The following is a 15,584-nucleotide window of genomic DNA, read 5'->3' on the forward strand; positions in this document are numbered from 1 at the left end:
TTCCCTTCAAATGCCACATCTTTACCCTCTGGGTGTAGTTGCTTGACGAACAATACCGCCTTCCTTGCGTCCAGAAGCTCAGCTTTGTGACATTTGCGCTTGCTGCGGAAAAGGCAGCCACAGAAGCACTAACATCATTGCGCACAATCACTCATATTTCTCATCTGCTCGTCCGCTTATCCCACGTCCTATCAAAATTGCACTTAATCCAACCCGAGCTTGGCAAAGTCCATCTCTGCTTGAGGACTCCTTGCTTATGTTTCGTGGGCAAGTGCCACTGTTGGTAAGCCTGCAACCAACCCTCGGCACGCACCCCGACCTCTCTTCGTGCCACTGATCTTCCTTGCCATAAGACATTATTCCTTGTTTTCCATATATTCCATAATAAAACCAACACCATTTCGAACGTGTGTTTTGAAGACGTCTGTCCTAACTGAGAAATCCAATCCCGCAAGCTCAAGTTATATGAATTATTGACTCGCAGCCCCAAACTTGAAAACCAAATAGTCGCAGCCATAGAGCAGTCCCTCAGTATGTGTTCAATAGTTTCTGGTTGTCCTCCACAGAACAAACAATCATCTTGCTGAATTCATCTTTTTTTCACTAACTTTGTACGAGTTGGAAGAACATCCAAACATCCTCTCCATGCACCGATTTTCACCTTCCCTGGTACACAAGCATTCCATAATTTCTTCCATAGAAACCACACCATTTTTTAAAATGGTGCGGTATGAAAAATGGGTTGGTGGGGTCTATCTCTATTAGAGAGATAATACAAATGTGGTATGAAAAATGTGAGAAAATAGAATTACTCCGAAAAAGCTGAGGTTCCACCATAAAACCAATTGGCAATATGGGGAGTAGCCCAACCTCTTATAAACCTATGCAAGGTCCCTCTTTTGATCAATGTGAGATTCATTCTCAACACGCTCCCTCAAGTGTGGGAAATTTTCAAGTCAAACACAGGACAATACAACAGGGTGACGTGGAACACGTGTGGCCGTTTGGCTTCACAAGTGGGACAACCTACTCTGATACCATGAAGAAAGTTGAGGTTTCATCATAAAACCAATTGGCAATATGGGGAGTAGCCCAACCTCTGATAAGCATATGCAAGGTCCATCTTTTCTGATCAAAGTGGGATTCATTCTCAACACATCATAAAATTGCAGCAAATCCGGAAAAGAACGGTAATAAGAAAAGAGATTAGGGAAATTGAGGTATGGGTTTCATCACATCGACGGCAATTGTCAGAGGTAGCTTGGAAAGGATAACGAAGTTCAAAAATCGTTCAATGTGGGCTGGTTCGACGCCTCTTCACTTAGGGTTTTATATTTTATTTTGTAACAATTTAGGTGTAGCTTAGAATAGAGACTAGTTTGGGTTTTTTATGAACTAATGTTGGATGTAAAAAGATAAAGATAGATAAATCAAATAATTACATCGTAAACAAGTGACTTGTAACTCAGTCGGTTAACAGTATTTGACTTTTCACTGAAGTTCGGTGTTCGAATTCCTCTCATTAGATGAATTCATAATAGAGTATCCTATTGGTTGTCAAAAAAACAAAAAACAAAAAAAAAAACAAATAAATAAATTGTAGTGTAGATAATTCTCTATACGGGATATGAAATATAATTTTTTTTCACCAATAAACGAGTACAATGAGGCATGTAGTACCAATACCCCATTAAAAATGGTAAAGAGTTACACAATCAATTACATAACATTCATAGCAATAGAACCTTAATAGCCGACTTAAATAGAAATGTATTACCTTAAAAACCAACAAGATACAAGGTATATTACTATCAGTAACCTTCATGAAATGAATTTTTTTAATAAATTGCTTGATTAGAAGCAAACGCTATCTTAAAAAATATGTAACAGTTAAGTGTCAATGTCACAAGTCCAGAGAATATGAAAGAACCATAAATATTCATATGCATTATCATTATTTCTTGGCAAATCCTACTCCATTTCAGAAAAAGAAAAAGAAAAAAAAATACAAATGGGAAGCAAATTAAAAGATTCTTTCAAAAAATAAATATATCTAATCCCGTCTTAAATTTATTTCCTTCATTGCATAGGAGATGTTCCCAAAAGAAAAAAACAAGTAAGAAGAATGCTTTGTACGCAGCAGTTACACACACAACTGACGCATCCGATACTTCATTCGACAAAAAAGCCAAATGCTACTACCAAACCCTAATAAATCTTTTGCCCTTATTATTCCTAGCGAACTTAGCCATTGTTGTTGTCGTCACCGTCGACTTGCTTCCTCTCCTTGAGCATTGCATTGGCTTTTCTCCACCTGTGGTATTTACCAAACAGGACCTCCATATCTTCTAGGGTTCTTCCCTGGGTTTCGGGCAGCATCGTATAAAAGAACACCCAAGCGGCAGCAGAAATTCCTGCGTAAAGAAAGAAGGCCCCGCCAATCGTGATGGCCTTGTACAATGAAATAAATGTCATAGAGACGATCCCACTTGTCACCCTATTACAAGCCACACCGATACTTACTCCTTGAGCGCGTAGCTTCAAGGGGAATATCTCGGAGCTGTAGACCCACGTGATGGGCCCTAGTCCTATTGAGAAAAATGCCACATTGAAATATACCATGGCCATGCACAATCCGACGGCCCAGGGGACTGAACCTTTGTGATGATCGACGATCGTAAGGCCAACACCGAGAAACAAGAGGGAAAAGATCATTCCGCCCACGCTGGTCAGTAGCAACGGACGCCGTCCGAACTTGTCTAGGAAAAATGTGGCGACCAAGATGAAAACGGTCTTGGTGCCTCCAACAGCAATGGTGGCGAGTAGTTTGTGATTGGCGGAGGTGATACCTGCCTTCTCAAAGATCCTCGGGCTGTACAGAACGACAGTGTCTATACCGGACGCTTGTTCTAAGATGTGGATACCGATGGCTGCGATTAAGATATGGCGAACGGCTGGGGTAGGATGAAGGATCAGTTCTTTCCATACGCCTTCACCGCGGCTGCGTTTGGTGACCTGAACGATGTCATCGTTTAAGTGTGGTGGGATTCCCGCGGCTTCTTTAATGTCGTCTAATCTGAGCTGACACTCCTCCTTGGACTCTGAAGTTCTTTGGAGGACTTTTCTGGCGTCTCCGAGTCGCCCTTGCATAACCAGCCACCGAGGAGACTCGGGCATGAATAGGACGCCGATGGTGAGAAAAATAGCTGGAACTCCGCCAACTCCGAGCATGAACCGCCAGCCCAAGTGAAGCGGGAGCTTGGCAAAGGCATAGTTGGCTATGTACCCCAGTAATATGCCAACATTGACAAACACCTACATATAAAGATTCAAGACAATTAAAATAAATTTTACGATCCAAAAAATTTATAAAATTCTTCACAACATTTTTGGTTTTTGAAAATTAATCTGCAGCAAATAAATAGAGCAAATCAATTTCAAGCCTCACAGGCAAATTCATGATTTTTTTTTTTTTTTTTGAACAAATTTAAGATATCTTCGAACATTTGAAAAATATTACTAAACAAAAAGCTACTCAGTCGTGGGTACAAGGAAACACCCATAAAGATAACTCAAAAACAAATAAAAATAATATATTTTCCTTTAGGTGTGACATCAAAATTGTCAAAAAATTTCTCATCCGCTGACAAAGTTACAAATTCAAATCAAACAAAGGCTATGGATTTGGCATCATATTCATCAGAAGTATGTTGTTTCACATGAATCTTATGACAATCGTGCATTGTATAAGAAGATAAATAACCATGTAAAAAAAAAAAAAAAAAAAAACCAACAATCGAAACAAACCTCTGGGAAAGATGTGAGGAAGCCACGGAATGACGCTGGAGAGATCTCGGCAGTGTAGACAGGAGCAATCATCATACCATAGCCAACACCGACTCCGGCAACAAACCGACCAACCATGAGGAAGGCGTAGTTGGTAGCGAATCCCATGAGGAGAGCTCCAACCAAGAAGATGACCCCAGCGAGGACAATGGTATACTTGCGGCCAATCCAGTCGGAGGTTCTCCCGGCCAAGGCGGAACCGAGGAGGGAGTAGATGTTTAGAGTACCGGCAAGCACTTCGACTTGAACGTCACTGATTTTAAGATTTTCTTTAATGAAGAGTGATGCCCCACTCATTACACCAATATCTGAAAATAAAATTAACAAACAATATAAAATCATAAGAGAATTGAATCAATGTAAATTTAAAAACATATATATCGAGACAAGTGTATGATAATTATTTTGGAGGAACAATATTTCGAAAAAGTTTATTTCCTAATTTTTTTTTTTTTTTCATGTTTCTGAAATTAATACGTTACGCTCTCCAAACATTGATCACTTTTAAGAAATTTGGGAAACTGATGAAACTGCAAGGGGAATTCCAATAAAAAAATGAAGAATTACCAAAACCCAATAAGATTGAAGTTGTGCAAGCCAAGAGAGCACAGGCAATAGCAAACTTGCTAGTCTTGGGCTTCTTTGGATGATCAAAATCTTCAATGCTCGTGTTCTGTGGTCCACCGGTGACGGCGTTTTCTTCCGCTGTCCGGGCAGCCATCTCGATCATGAGTGCAAGCTAGTGAGAAATAGAGAGAGATGAAGATAGAGCTCAGTCCCAAAGAGAGGAAGAGAGATAAATAGGTAGAGATGTCTATTGGAATTTGGAACCATGCAGTGTATGTAGAAAACAATTAGATCTTAGAAATTCGTGTTAATTGCTACTTATATTTATAATGGATGGATTGTACCCATTGGCCCATGGCAGGTAATGGTTTTTGGTCAGAATTTATCCGTTTCCATTACAGATACCAATAGAGGATTAGGTTAGGATTTATCCAAATTAATCAGATTTGGTTTTGGACTCATGAGTGGTAGGTTTGAATTGGATTACCCAATCAGTTGATGACTCTCAAAACATCAAATTTTACATGGTAAGAAGAATCCTGGTGATATTTAATTTCTACAACCAACTCAACACGTGTCTATTGTCATTAATGCAAAATTTAAACTTCCCATTACGGGTAATTAATATCAAATATGAATAAATTCATCAACCGTTCATTTTGACTTTTGAGGATATCCAATGAATTCCATTCTAAATTAATTCCCTTCATGTTGACCAGTATTCTCTGAAACCTCTGCTCAAATGCATATTATTATTTTATCTTGAATTTTGTTTTGAGAAATTTTATTTAAACTCATCTAACTTATTTATACACCCAACTTACTCTTTGCATTCATTTAATTTTTAACTAAACTATTAATATTTCTTTAAACCCAAATATAATACCTAATATACCCCCACAAACCCAATTCAATATATGGATTTATTTTTACACCCATTGGATTTTTAACTCAGAAGCTGCTGTTGTGCCACAACTTAATTAGACAGATCCTATTAATATGCACAAGAAGTATGCTCATACATTTGTTTTATCACATATAACAAAAAGTAATGTCGTTTTACGGGGTCTGAATAGGCGCATCATGACCTATATAGACATTCAAAAACCAAGGTTAGCAAGTAGTAGTTTTTGCATAATCAAAGCTCTCTCATTTTTAGCTGCCTGTTTTTTCATTCCTATGTTCATGTCCATTACATCTCCACAAAATAGGGTTAGCAAGTAGTAGTTTTTGCATAATCAAAGCTGTTTATAAATAGGGGTATGATATCCACACACCCTTTTTTACTTCTCCCACACCTTTTTAGCTTTCAGTTGTCGGATCGAATGAATTGAAGAAGATCAACATACATAAATTAACAAGGGGTGTGTGAGAAGTAAAAAATGGTGTGTGGATAGCACACCCCTATAAATAATGTCGTTGGGCGTGTTTGTAATGGTAATTCCCCAAGTAAAAGGGCAATTATGCCCTGTTAGGAAAACTACTATGATATTTGGTCGCAATGAAAATCAAATGAGATGTTATTTGCAAGAATGAAGGTAGGATAAACAAAGAGTAATCGTAGGGTTTAATTATAGTATTTGGGTTTATTGATAAATTTGAGTTTTATTATTAATTTTATTTTGTAATTACTAGTAATTATGCAATAGGATAAATAGACAATTAACATTTAAAATTTAAGTTAGGTGTAAAAAGAAGTTAAATGAGTTTACATAAAATTTCCCTTTTGTTTTTGCTCCACTCACTGTGGAAAGTGTACAAATCACGTGTGGACGTAGACTCAAGTTTGAATCGTGCTTTCCGGCATATATGTGGTATTAGAATACCGCTTCAATAAGAAACCCCCGCCCTCTCTTTTAGTTATCATGATACGTTAAATAAGTAATGTTACATTTACAATCATTTTTACTATTTTTCTTATAGAAGATTCATGGACGCATATGAGTTCTATCTTTATTAGAGATATGTTATAAAAAATTAGTAAGAATAGCATTTGTATGTTAAATTTAAAATTCTCATGTTAACTGAGATTCCATTTACATACACTATAATGAGACATGTCAAACTTATAATGGTGAAGTTCATCAACAATTATACTCTTGCATCCCTCTAGTACCCAAATTCTTAAATATTAAAGAAAAAATAATAATCATTAGTGCGACGTGTTGGACCTACTATGCTTCGTTTGGGGTTGTATATTAATCCCTTATGAACGTCTCTAAGGTGCGCACACTTTGCGTGTGGATCTTGCGATTCAACAATTGTGAGCTGACAAGCTCACGGGTAGAACTGAATCTTTTTGAAGCGGTGTATTCATACTCTTTTTTTTTTTTTTTCACCGTGTCTGTTTTTATTGAAGAGAGAGATCAAGATAAGGGTTTAATTCGTGCGTGAGAGAGGCAGAAAGAGGTAGTCGGTGAAGGGTATAAGGAGTTAATTTGAGGTGGATCAAAGCTCAGTCATAGTAACCCGATAATACTATACCTTTAAATATTTCTTGTTCACTAGGTGTGTTTTTGTCAAAAAGAGAGGGAAGCTAAGGGTAGTGCGAGACCATGATTTTTTAAGACCGGAGTAAAGTTGATCTGTATACCGTTACCTTAGAAGTCTGGTTATGAACTCACCAGCTCTATGCAGAACAAGATAAAACGGAGCAGCGATGCCACCATTACCCTGTTTAGAGGCAATAAGCGAAGTCTGAGCAACTCCATTGGAATGACCATTGTTACGTAAGACACGTGATTTGATCCGGATATGGATATAATCAAATTCCTCATAAGTCTTGGAGTTCCTATTTTCTAAGAATTTGTGTGCACCGCATGTAATCACAACTCCTAAGAGCACTTCCACCAGGGCTGGGATAGGCCGACACATAGCCAAAAAAATGGCCCGACACCTAGGGAAGTCTCTCCAGCCCAAACTGGCCTCCAGGCCAGCCCAAAATTGACAGACCTTGGGACCGGCCCATTTGACGCTATGCTGATGCCAACGTGTTGTCAGAGGGCAATTCAAATTTTTTTTTGCACCAGGCGTGTGCAATACAGGCGCACGTGGACACGAGTGGCCGACAAGTTTGCAGACGGGGGCTCGCTGCGCAACGCACTCGAACCTCAACCGGGAAGGCCACGTGGCCCGACCTACGTTGTTGGATTTCAAACGGTAAAAAAAATTGAATTTCAGTTTTGATCTGGACCGTCCCATCACATATCAACGGTCCATGTTTTTCCCCTAACAATTAAAAAAAAAAAAGCCCAACGGTCAGAATTATGATCGTTGGCCACGTGGCACCTTATAGGTTGTCGGATTTGAATATTTTTCAAATCCAACGGTCCAGATTAATTAACTAAATTAAAATTTATGAAAAAAAATACATAAATTTTTTTTTCTATAAATACCTAACCCTCATCTTCCACCTTACACCACATTTCAATATTTTCTACACTTTCTACGTTTCAATATTTTCTACACTTTGAGAGAAAAAAATGACTTCGTGGAAGCTCATTGAAGATGTTACGTTGTGTGAATGTTGGTTTCACACAACTCATGACCTAATTACGAGTAATGAGATGGATAAGCAAGAAATGTGGAGTAAAATTACGAAAGTGTTTTGCGATGTACATGGAAGAGACGCCAGAAGTAGTCAAGGTCTTCAAGGTCATTGGAAAAAACTCAACGTATCCTTTACTTGTTGGAAAAACGCCATCTCTCATGCTTTTGGTAATCTGCGTAATGGGACAAGTTTAGCGGATCAAGTGACAATATTTTTATTTATTTATATGTATTCCACCCGCATCAATATTTTAATTTATTTATTTGTGTTACACCCACATTTTATAATATTGTCTTATCCCACATTTATGGACACTACAACCACAAGCTTTCTACAATGCGAAGAACCACAACAAATCATTCAACAAATGGGAATGTTGGGAAACTGTCAAAGATTGCCCCAGATACAAAATTGGGGCAATCGGTCTAGAAGTTGTCATGCACGGCATGGGTCTACATAATTCGCCAAAAGCAGAAACGGCTGAACAAGAAGGCGACACATTTGAAGACACGGAAGGGACGACTGAAGAAGTGTCGGAGACCCAACCAACTCGTCAGTCCCTCAGGCCTCAAGGTAAAAAGGCATCAAAGAAAAAAGGTAGTTCTTCCAAAAATGACTACACTAAATATATGGAGGAACTTGCTCGCCAAGGTGAACTGAACATGGTGTGGGAAGCGGCTAGAGATGAGGAAAAAGGTGCTGCTATGGCAGCAATATTAGCAACTACTGAGAAACGTGATGCGGCGGCTGAGAGACAAAGAGAAATAGTTAATCGAGAGAATGAGATGATTAGAGAAGCACTTAATCGAGAAAATGAGATGCTTAGAGAAGCAAATATTGTTCAAGCAGATCGTGACATTATGAACAAGTCTCTATTAGGACTGTCTCCGAATTGGACATCGGAAAAAAGAGATGTCGTGTGAAGGAGGCATGCAATAGATGCGGAAACAAGTCGACAGGGTTATAGCTACACAAATCCTAGCAACGAAGATCCTAACACCACATATCCTAGCCCCAGAGGCTTTGTATAATTTTGTATTTATTTGTAGTACTTTATTTAACTTTCTTATGTAATTTTTACGTAATTTCGTCTTTATTTTTAGTACTTTATGTAATTTCTTATTTATTTTTATTTATAGATTTAATTTGTTATTTATTATTAGTACTTTATGTAATTTCTTATTTATTTTTAGAACTTTATGCAATTTCAAATTTATTTTTTGTACTTTATTTAAACACATAAAATAAGATTACATAACCTCACCAAATAAACTTATTAAAAAAAAAAAAAAAAAAAAACACACACACACACACACACCAAATAAAATTACATAAACTTAAAAAAATACATTTTATTCTTCAACCACAAGCTCATTTTAATTATCTTCACCTTACAATCCCCATTGGTGCTTAATCAAGTCATTCTGGCGAGTTACGTGCTGGTATGGCTTTTGCACTGAAGTGTACCGCTGAACGATCAATTCACTATAACGTCCATCCCGTTCCAACGGCTTATGTTGCACGGGATCTTCGGTCCGATCATGAGCACAGTAGATACGTGTTCTTGAGTTGTTCATCGGATTCGGCTCAGTATTCATCGATAGCATCATAATCATACTCATCTTCCACAATTATGTTGTGGAGAATAATACACGTCATCATGATGGATCGAAGAGCCTCGACATCAAACATTCTAGCTATAGACCTAACAATCGCCCAACGAGCTTGTAGGATACCAAAACAACGCTCAACGCTCCACATTCTTCCTACACCCTTCTTGACATTTTACGAAGTGTTTTTCTTTTTCACTATGTGGATGTGGCACTGTTTTGATAAATGTTGATCACCTCCTCCATTGCGAAAGCCTCATCTCCACCTCCACCTTCCTCTAGATTGATCAATTCTTCCTGTTGTGCCAACACTCTTTTCTATTGCTCCTCAAATTGTTTATGCACTCTCCTTGAAGAAAACATTGTAAAAAAAAACTCAAGATTTGAAAATGATGAAGAAGGATTCTGAGCTAAAAGAAGGATTGAGTTTGGTGTGAGGATGGATGTAGAGATGTAGGGTTTATATGGACTAAAAAAAAAAAAAGGATGAGGTTCTGAACAATGCCACGTGGCACTACGTGATTGGTTGAAAATCTTATCGAAATCTTGGCTAAATTATTGCAAACAGGAAGTGACACGTGGCGCGTCGAGATTGGTTGAAAATCTTATCAGAAATCTATCCACAAAATAGTACGTTCGGATAATGACACATGGGGTAACAAGATTGGTTGAAAATCTTATCGTAATTTTGGCTAAATTATTGTAAACAGATAGTGACACGTGGTACGTCGGAATTGGTTGTAAATCTATAATAAATAAAATAAGATTACATAACCTCACCAAATAAACTTAAAAAAAAAAAAAAAAAAAAAAAAAAAAAACACACACACACACACACACACACACCAAATAAAATTACATAAACTTAAAAAATACACTTTATCTTCAACCACAAGCTCATTCTAATTATCTTCACCTTGCAATCCCCACTGGTGCTCAATTAAGTCATTTTGGCGAGTTACGTGCCAGTATGGCTTTTGCACTGAAGTGTACCGCTGAACGATCAATTCATTGTAACGTCCATCCCGTTCCAACGACTCATGTTGCACGGGATCTTCGGTCCGATCATGGGCACAGTAGATACGTGTTCTTGAGTTGTTCATCGGATTTGGCTCGTATTCATCGATAGCATCATAATCATACTCATCTTCCACAATCATGTTGTGGAGAATAATACACGTCATCATGATGGATCGAAGAGCCTCAACATCAAACATTCTAGTAGTAGAACTAACAATCGCCCAACGAGCTTGCAGGATACCAAAACAACGCTCCACATCCTTCCTACACCCTTCTTGACATTTTACGAAGTGTTTTTCTTTTTCACTATGTGGATATGGCACTGTTTTGACAAACGTTGACCACCTCCTCCATTGCGAAAGCCTCATCTCCACCTCCACCTTCCTCGAGATTGATCAATTCTTCCTTTTGTGCCAACAATCTTTTCTATTGCTCCTCAAATTGTTTATGCACTCTCCTTGAAGAAAACATTGTAAAAAAAAAGCTCAAGATTTGAAAATGATGAAGAAGGATTCTGAGCTAAAAAGAAGGATTGAGATTGGTGTGAGGATGGATGTAGAGATGTAGGGTTTATATGGACAAAAAAAAAAAGGATGAGGTTCTGAACAATGCCACGTGGCATTACATGATTGGTTGAAAATCTTATCGAAATCTTGGCTAAATTATTGCAAACAGAAAGTGACACGTGGCGCGTCGAGATTAGTTGAAAATCTTATCGGAAATCTATCCACAAAATAGTACGTTCGGATAATGACACATGGGGTAATAAGATTGGTTGAAAATCTTATCGTAATCTTGGCTAAATTATTGTAAACAGATAGTGACACGTGGCACGTCGGGATTGGTTGCAAATCTTAGTGGAAATCTATTCACAAAATAGTACGTTCGGATAATGACACATGGAATGACGAGATTGGTTAAAAATCTTATCCGAAATTAAAACTATTTTATTTATTTATTCTTTTATAAAAAAATTTAAAAAATTTTAAATGGGCTAGGTGCCAGCGCTTTTTGTAGAGGTGGAGATCGTTTGTACCAGTGCATTTTAAACTTTGTGCCAGCGCATTTTTTTAGGGGTGAAGATGCATTTGGCCTATTACTGTTCATTAGGGTCTATCACTGTTCACTAAGTGGATAAATACGCTGGATGTTGGCGCATTTGTGTTAGGGGTGGAACTGCTCTAAGAGGATGCAGTATCCACTTCTAAATATCCTCTAGAATTCTCACGACTTAGAATAAAGATTCTATCCTAAAATGTCTCTCTCCCAATGGTATAAATACACTTATCCAATTTGATCATCAAGAGCCTTTGGTCGACACACACCCCTTGGGTCTTAGGCTTGTTCGCTGTTATTATCTGTTTGTAGCTTGCTTGAATTTGTGCCTTCACCACCTGCGACAGTGCGCCGATTTGGTTCCAAGAATTGGTGCTCTCGTTAAGAGTGAACTCCTATTTTTCTTAACTAGATCACTCTACTGCTATGAAAACCTTTCCCAGATGATCACCCGGCCATCGTGCCATCGCTACATGCGACGAAGAAGTCTCCTTCATGGATCGAGTCTGGGACGGCGTATTGAAGATACCCGCGTCTGTGACAAACCTCCGGAGAAGTTTACGGGCCAAATAGCAAGAAAGACTCTTCAAGCTCTACGCATCAAACTTGATTATCAGTTCGTACAGGAGCATGTTGCTTTAGAAAACCATTAATTAGGTTCGATATTCGCCCTATGCGGATCAACCGAAGGATTTATTCACCGAAGGTCTGCTCAGGGCACATCATTCACAACTTCGACCTGAACTTGTTCATCCTTTGATGCCCAGTTTGCGGGGGTGTGTTAAACAAGAGTCCACAATCATTTGAAAATCTATTTATTTATTTATTCAAATTCAAGTATTTGTTAATGGAATATTTCTTTTTGTTTTTTTTTTTTTGGTCACTGTTGATGGAATATTTCAAATGTATTTTTCAACAGTTAGGACTGTTGCACTCAATGTCAAAGTATTATATAATTTGTAAATGATAACGAAAAGAGACATGGGTTCCACAAATCTCTCTCTATCTGTTTATCATACTTTATCTCTTGCTGCTCAGTTTCTACAAAACCATTTCAAACCAAAAATTTGCCATAACGGGCTACGTTTCTTGGATTTCCATAAGAATGATGATCAGTGAGGAAGAAACATCAATTGATAGACAGTACAATGTAGCCGAACAGTAGAGCTGCATCGATGGGATTCATAATCGTAAAGAAAGAATAGTGGGAGAAATAGAAATAAAAGGGGAAGAAGATAAACTAAAGCATTTTATACTTTCATTTGTAGTTCCATCAAATGCATATAGATGTTTAAATAAATAAAAGGATAACTAGGATTTAGTGGCCTCGATGGGCTTAACATTAGTAGTGGGCCAATTAAGTAATAGTCACATCTAATGGCCCAATGGATCCTCACATGCATTTTCCCCATTTGGATTCTATTGTTCTTTTGCATTTGCCCAACTTAGAGTTGCATTTCACAAATTTTATGATTATCTGTTTCAAAAATCATTTGTCTATTTGTTTAAAAAGTTGAAGGTTATGAACTATGAGCTCTCATTTGGCTTTTAATACTCAGTAAGTTATGCTAGTCTCAAAATTTTGTGACACTTTTTTTTTTTTTGGAACAAACGATAGTATCAACACTAAAGAGGTGGGCGAGTGAGCTAAACCTTTACACTGAACCAACCGTAATAATGTGAGTCAGCCATAAAACTTTGTGACTATTAAAACGTTTGTAAGCACCAACGGTGGGCTCGACCAAAAGTCATTCTAAAAAGATACTTTATGGACACTTCAACATATTAAAGTCATTTAGTTTATATATAAGAACAAAAATTATTGTTTAAAGTCGTTTCATGTGATGTTATACGTTAAAACTAAAACAATAAGTCCAAGGAATATGTAATAGTGATTATGCAATCTAAGGAAGTTACATTCATGAGACCTTTTGTTTCCATAAACATATCATTTTCGTTCATGATCATAAAATTGCTAATTGAGCATTGGCAATCCAGTAAGATCAAGAACATACTATGTCTTCTCTCTTCAGAGAGTGACTAGTCTCGAGTTATTAGTGTGAAAGGCAACAACGCAAGTGTGTAGTTTCTCAATAAAGAGTGAGTTCACTAAACAAGACAAAACAGTTCCCGTACTCATGCTATATGAGAACTCGCTAGTTGGGATAAAGCAAAGTAGTTATTTGATTTGAGATGCTACATTTGCCTTGTGGATACATCTTTGGTTATATCATCCTTCATAACCTAAGGTTTGTTCTGCACATTGTTAGGATCGCTCATTTATTCATAGAGGCATATAAGTGTACAATAAAAGATCTCTGACCTTCAACCATCGATGAAGAATACTCTATGATATGATTCAAGAGTCTATAGTTAGAGTGCACGAATATGATTTAAGATGTATGTTCTAGATCGCTTTCACGGGAATCACATAGATAGTAGACATGAATAAACTATCAACCAAACAATGTGATCGAGAGTATTAATTTGAAAATTTACTGTATTGCATTGTAATTTCAATTGAATAGGTTATTCGCCTCTTTTGCTGTGCTTGGATAGTCGTGACATACTATTAAGTGTCACTCATGGCTTGTGGAAGCCCTGAGGATTAGCACTCGCTAATCTTCATTAAAGGAAGAATTAAAAAATAGTTTCAGTTCACAATCAATTAGTAAGAGCTCTAATCACACATTGCCTCTTTACTAAGAACCTAATGGATTGTACTTAACTAAAAGTTAAATAATTAAATGAAAAGGTTCTTATTGGCCCTTAAGTTAGTTTCAGGCTTCCTAGCCCAATGGACCTTTGATCCATCAAGCATAACAAGTTAAATGGTTTAACTTAAAACTACAAGCTCAAAAGTCCAACTAACACTAGTGTGAAACCAGCTCTATAGTGAGAGAATGCCACTCTTTGTAATACCCCGTATTTAACAAAAAAAAAAAAAAAAAGTGTGTGTTTTTGTATATATATGTGGGTGAGCAATTATCTTTATTCAAATGTAATGATTTTTGGGTTTCTGTATGTTTATACCATAACTCGTATTTTTTATATGTAAACTAGTCTCAACGTAAAATCCTTTTTGCTACAAAATTATTTCAAAACAAGCTAATATTAATTTCATATTCATACTTAATTAGAGATGTTTTTCGTTTGAATTGAAGAACTAAGATTAAAGTGAGATCATATGAAAGTCATGACTAGAGTTTGGCTTGATTTTCTCACAAAGACAAGGTGGCGTTTAGACAACCAAAGAGAGTAAAGAGAAGGGGTTAGTCACTACTCTAGATAGGTTGAGATGGGTTTATTTAATTTTTAGAGTATGAATGTGGCCTTTGGGTACCAGGAGAATCCTCCAATCACATTTGTTCATCGTACATCGTGTGGTCATAAATTATTGTAAATTTTTTTTATTTAAAATTGAATATAAACAATACCTGACAAAAACTGGCTGCACTATATATGATGAATGGATGTGATTGGAGGATCCCCGAGATCCTCATGATGAGGATTCAGCGAGGATCCTCTCTCCATTGGGTATTTGCCCACATGCATTGTCATGATTATAATCTTGATCAGTTACTATTACTTCCAATGCTTGATGTCCAAGTGTAGCAAAAGATATGAGAAGCGGCATTGAATGCTTAATTGAAGATTTCATTTTTTTTTCTCCAAGTGAACCATGGGACGAATGGGAGACCAAGAAAACAACAGTAACACCACCCCAACAAAAGGAAGAAAAGCCATTCTCCCACCATAATTATGGTGTATGTTCACCATACACCTAATCATCTGTCACGCATCTTTTCACCTAATTCTAGTTAATTTTCATATTAAATATTACTTTTTCAATTTTGAAAAAAAAATTAACGAAGGTTAAGTCAAGGGACACGTGACATGACAATGATTATAACCATAGATTATGGTGGTGAGCA

At 37.2% G+C, this 15,584-nt stretch overlaps 1 protein-coding gene across 1 annotated transcript; it reads right to left on the reverse strand.

Annotated features, from left to right (window-relative positions):
• Positions 1–2,048: 2,048 nt before the first annotated feature.
• LOC103936911 (putative polyol transporter 1) lies at positions 2,049–4,789 on the reverse strand. Its single transcript, XM_009346797.3, has 3 exons — positions 4,414–4,789; positions 3,808–4,154; positions 2,049–3,315 (listed from the first exon to the last, which is right to left on the reverse strand). The coding sequence occupies exons 1-3, from the start codon at positions 4,574–4,576 to the stop codon at positions 2,245–2,247; spliced, it is 1,581 nt and encodes a 526-aa protein (XP_009345072.3). The 5' UTR covers positions 4,577–4,789; the 3' UTR covers positions 2,049–2,244.
• Positions 4,790–15,584: the final 10,795 nt, after the last annotated feature.

This window comes from the organism of the source record quoted next, unplaced genomic scaffold (assembly GCF_019419815.1).
Source record: "Pyrus x bretschneideri cultivar Hongxiangsu unplaced genomic scaffold, Pyrus_bretschneideri_v1 Contig70, whole genome shotgun sequence".
Taxonomy (NCBI): Eukaryota; Viridiplantae; Streptophyta; class Magnoliopsida; order Rosales; family Rosaceae; genus Pyrus; species Pyrus x bretschneideri.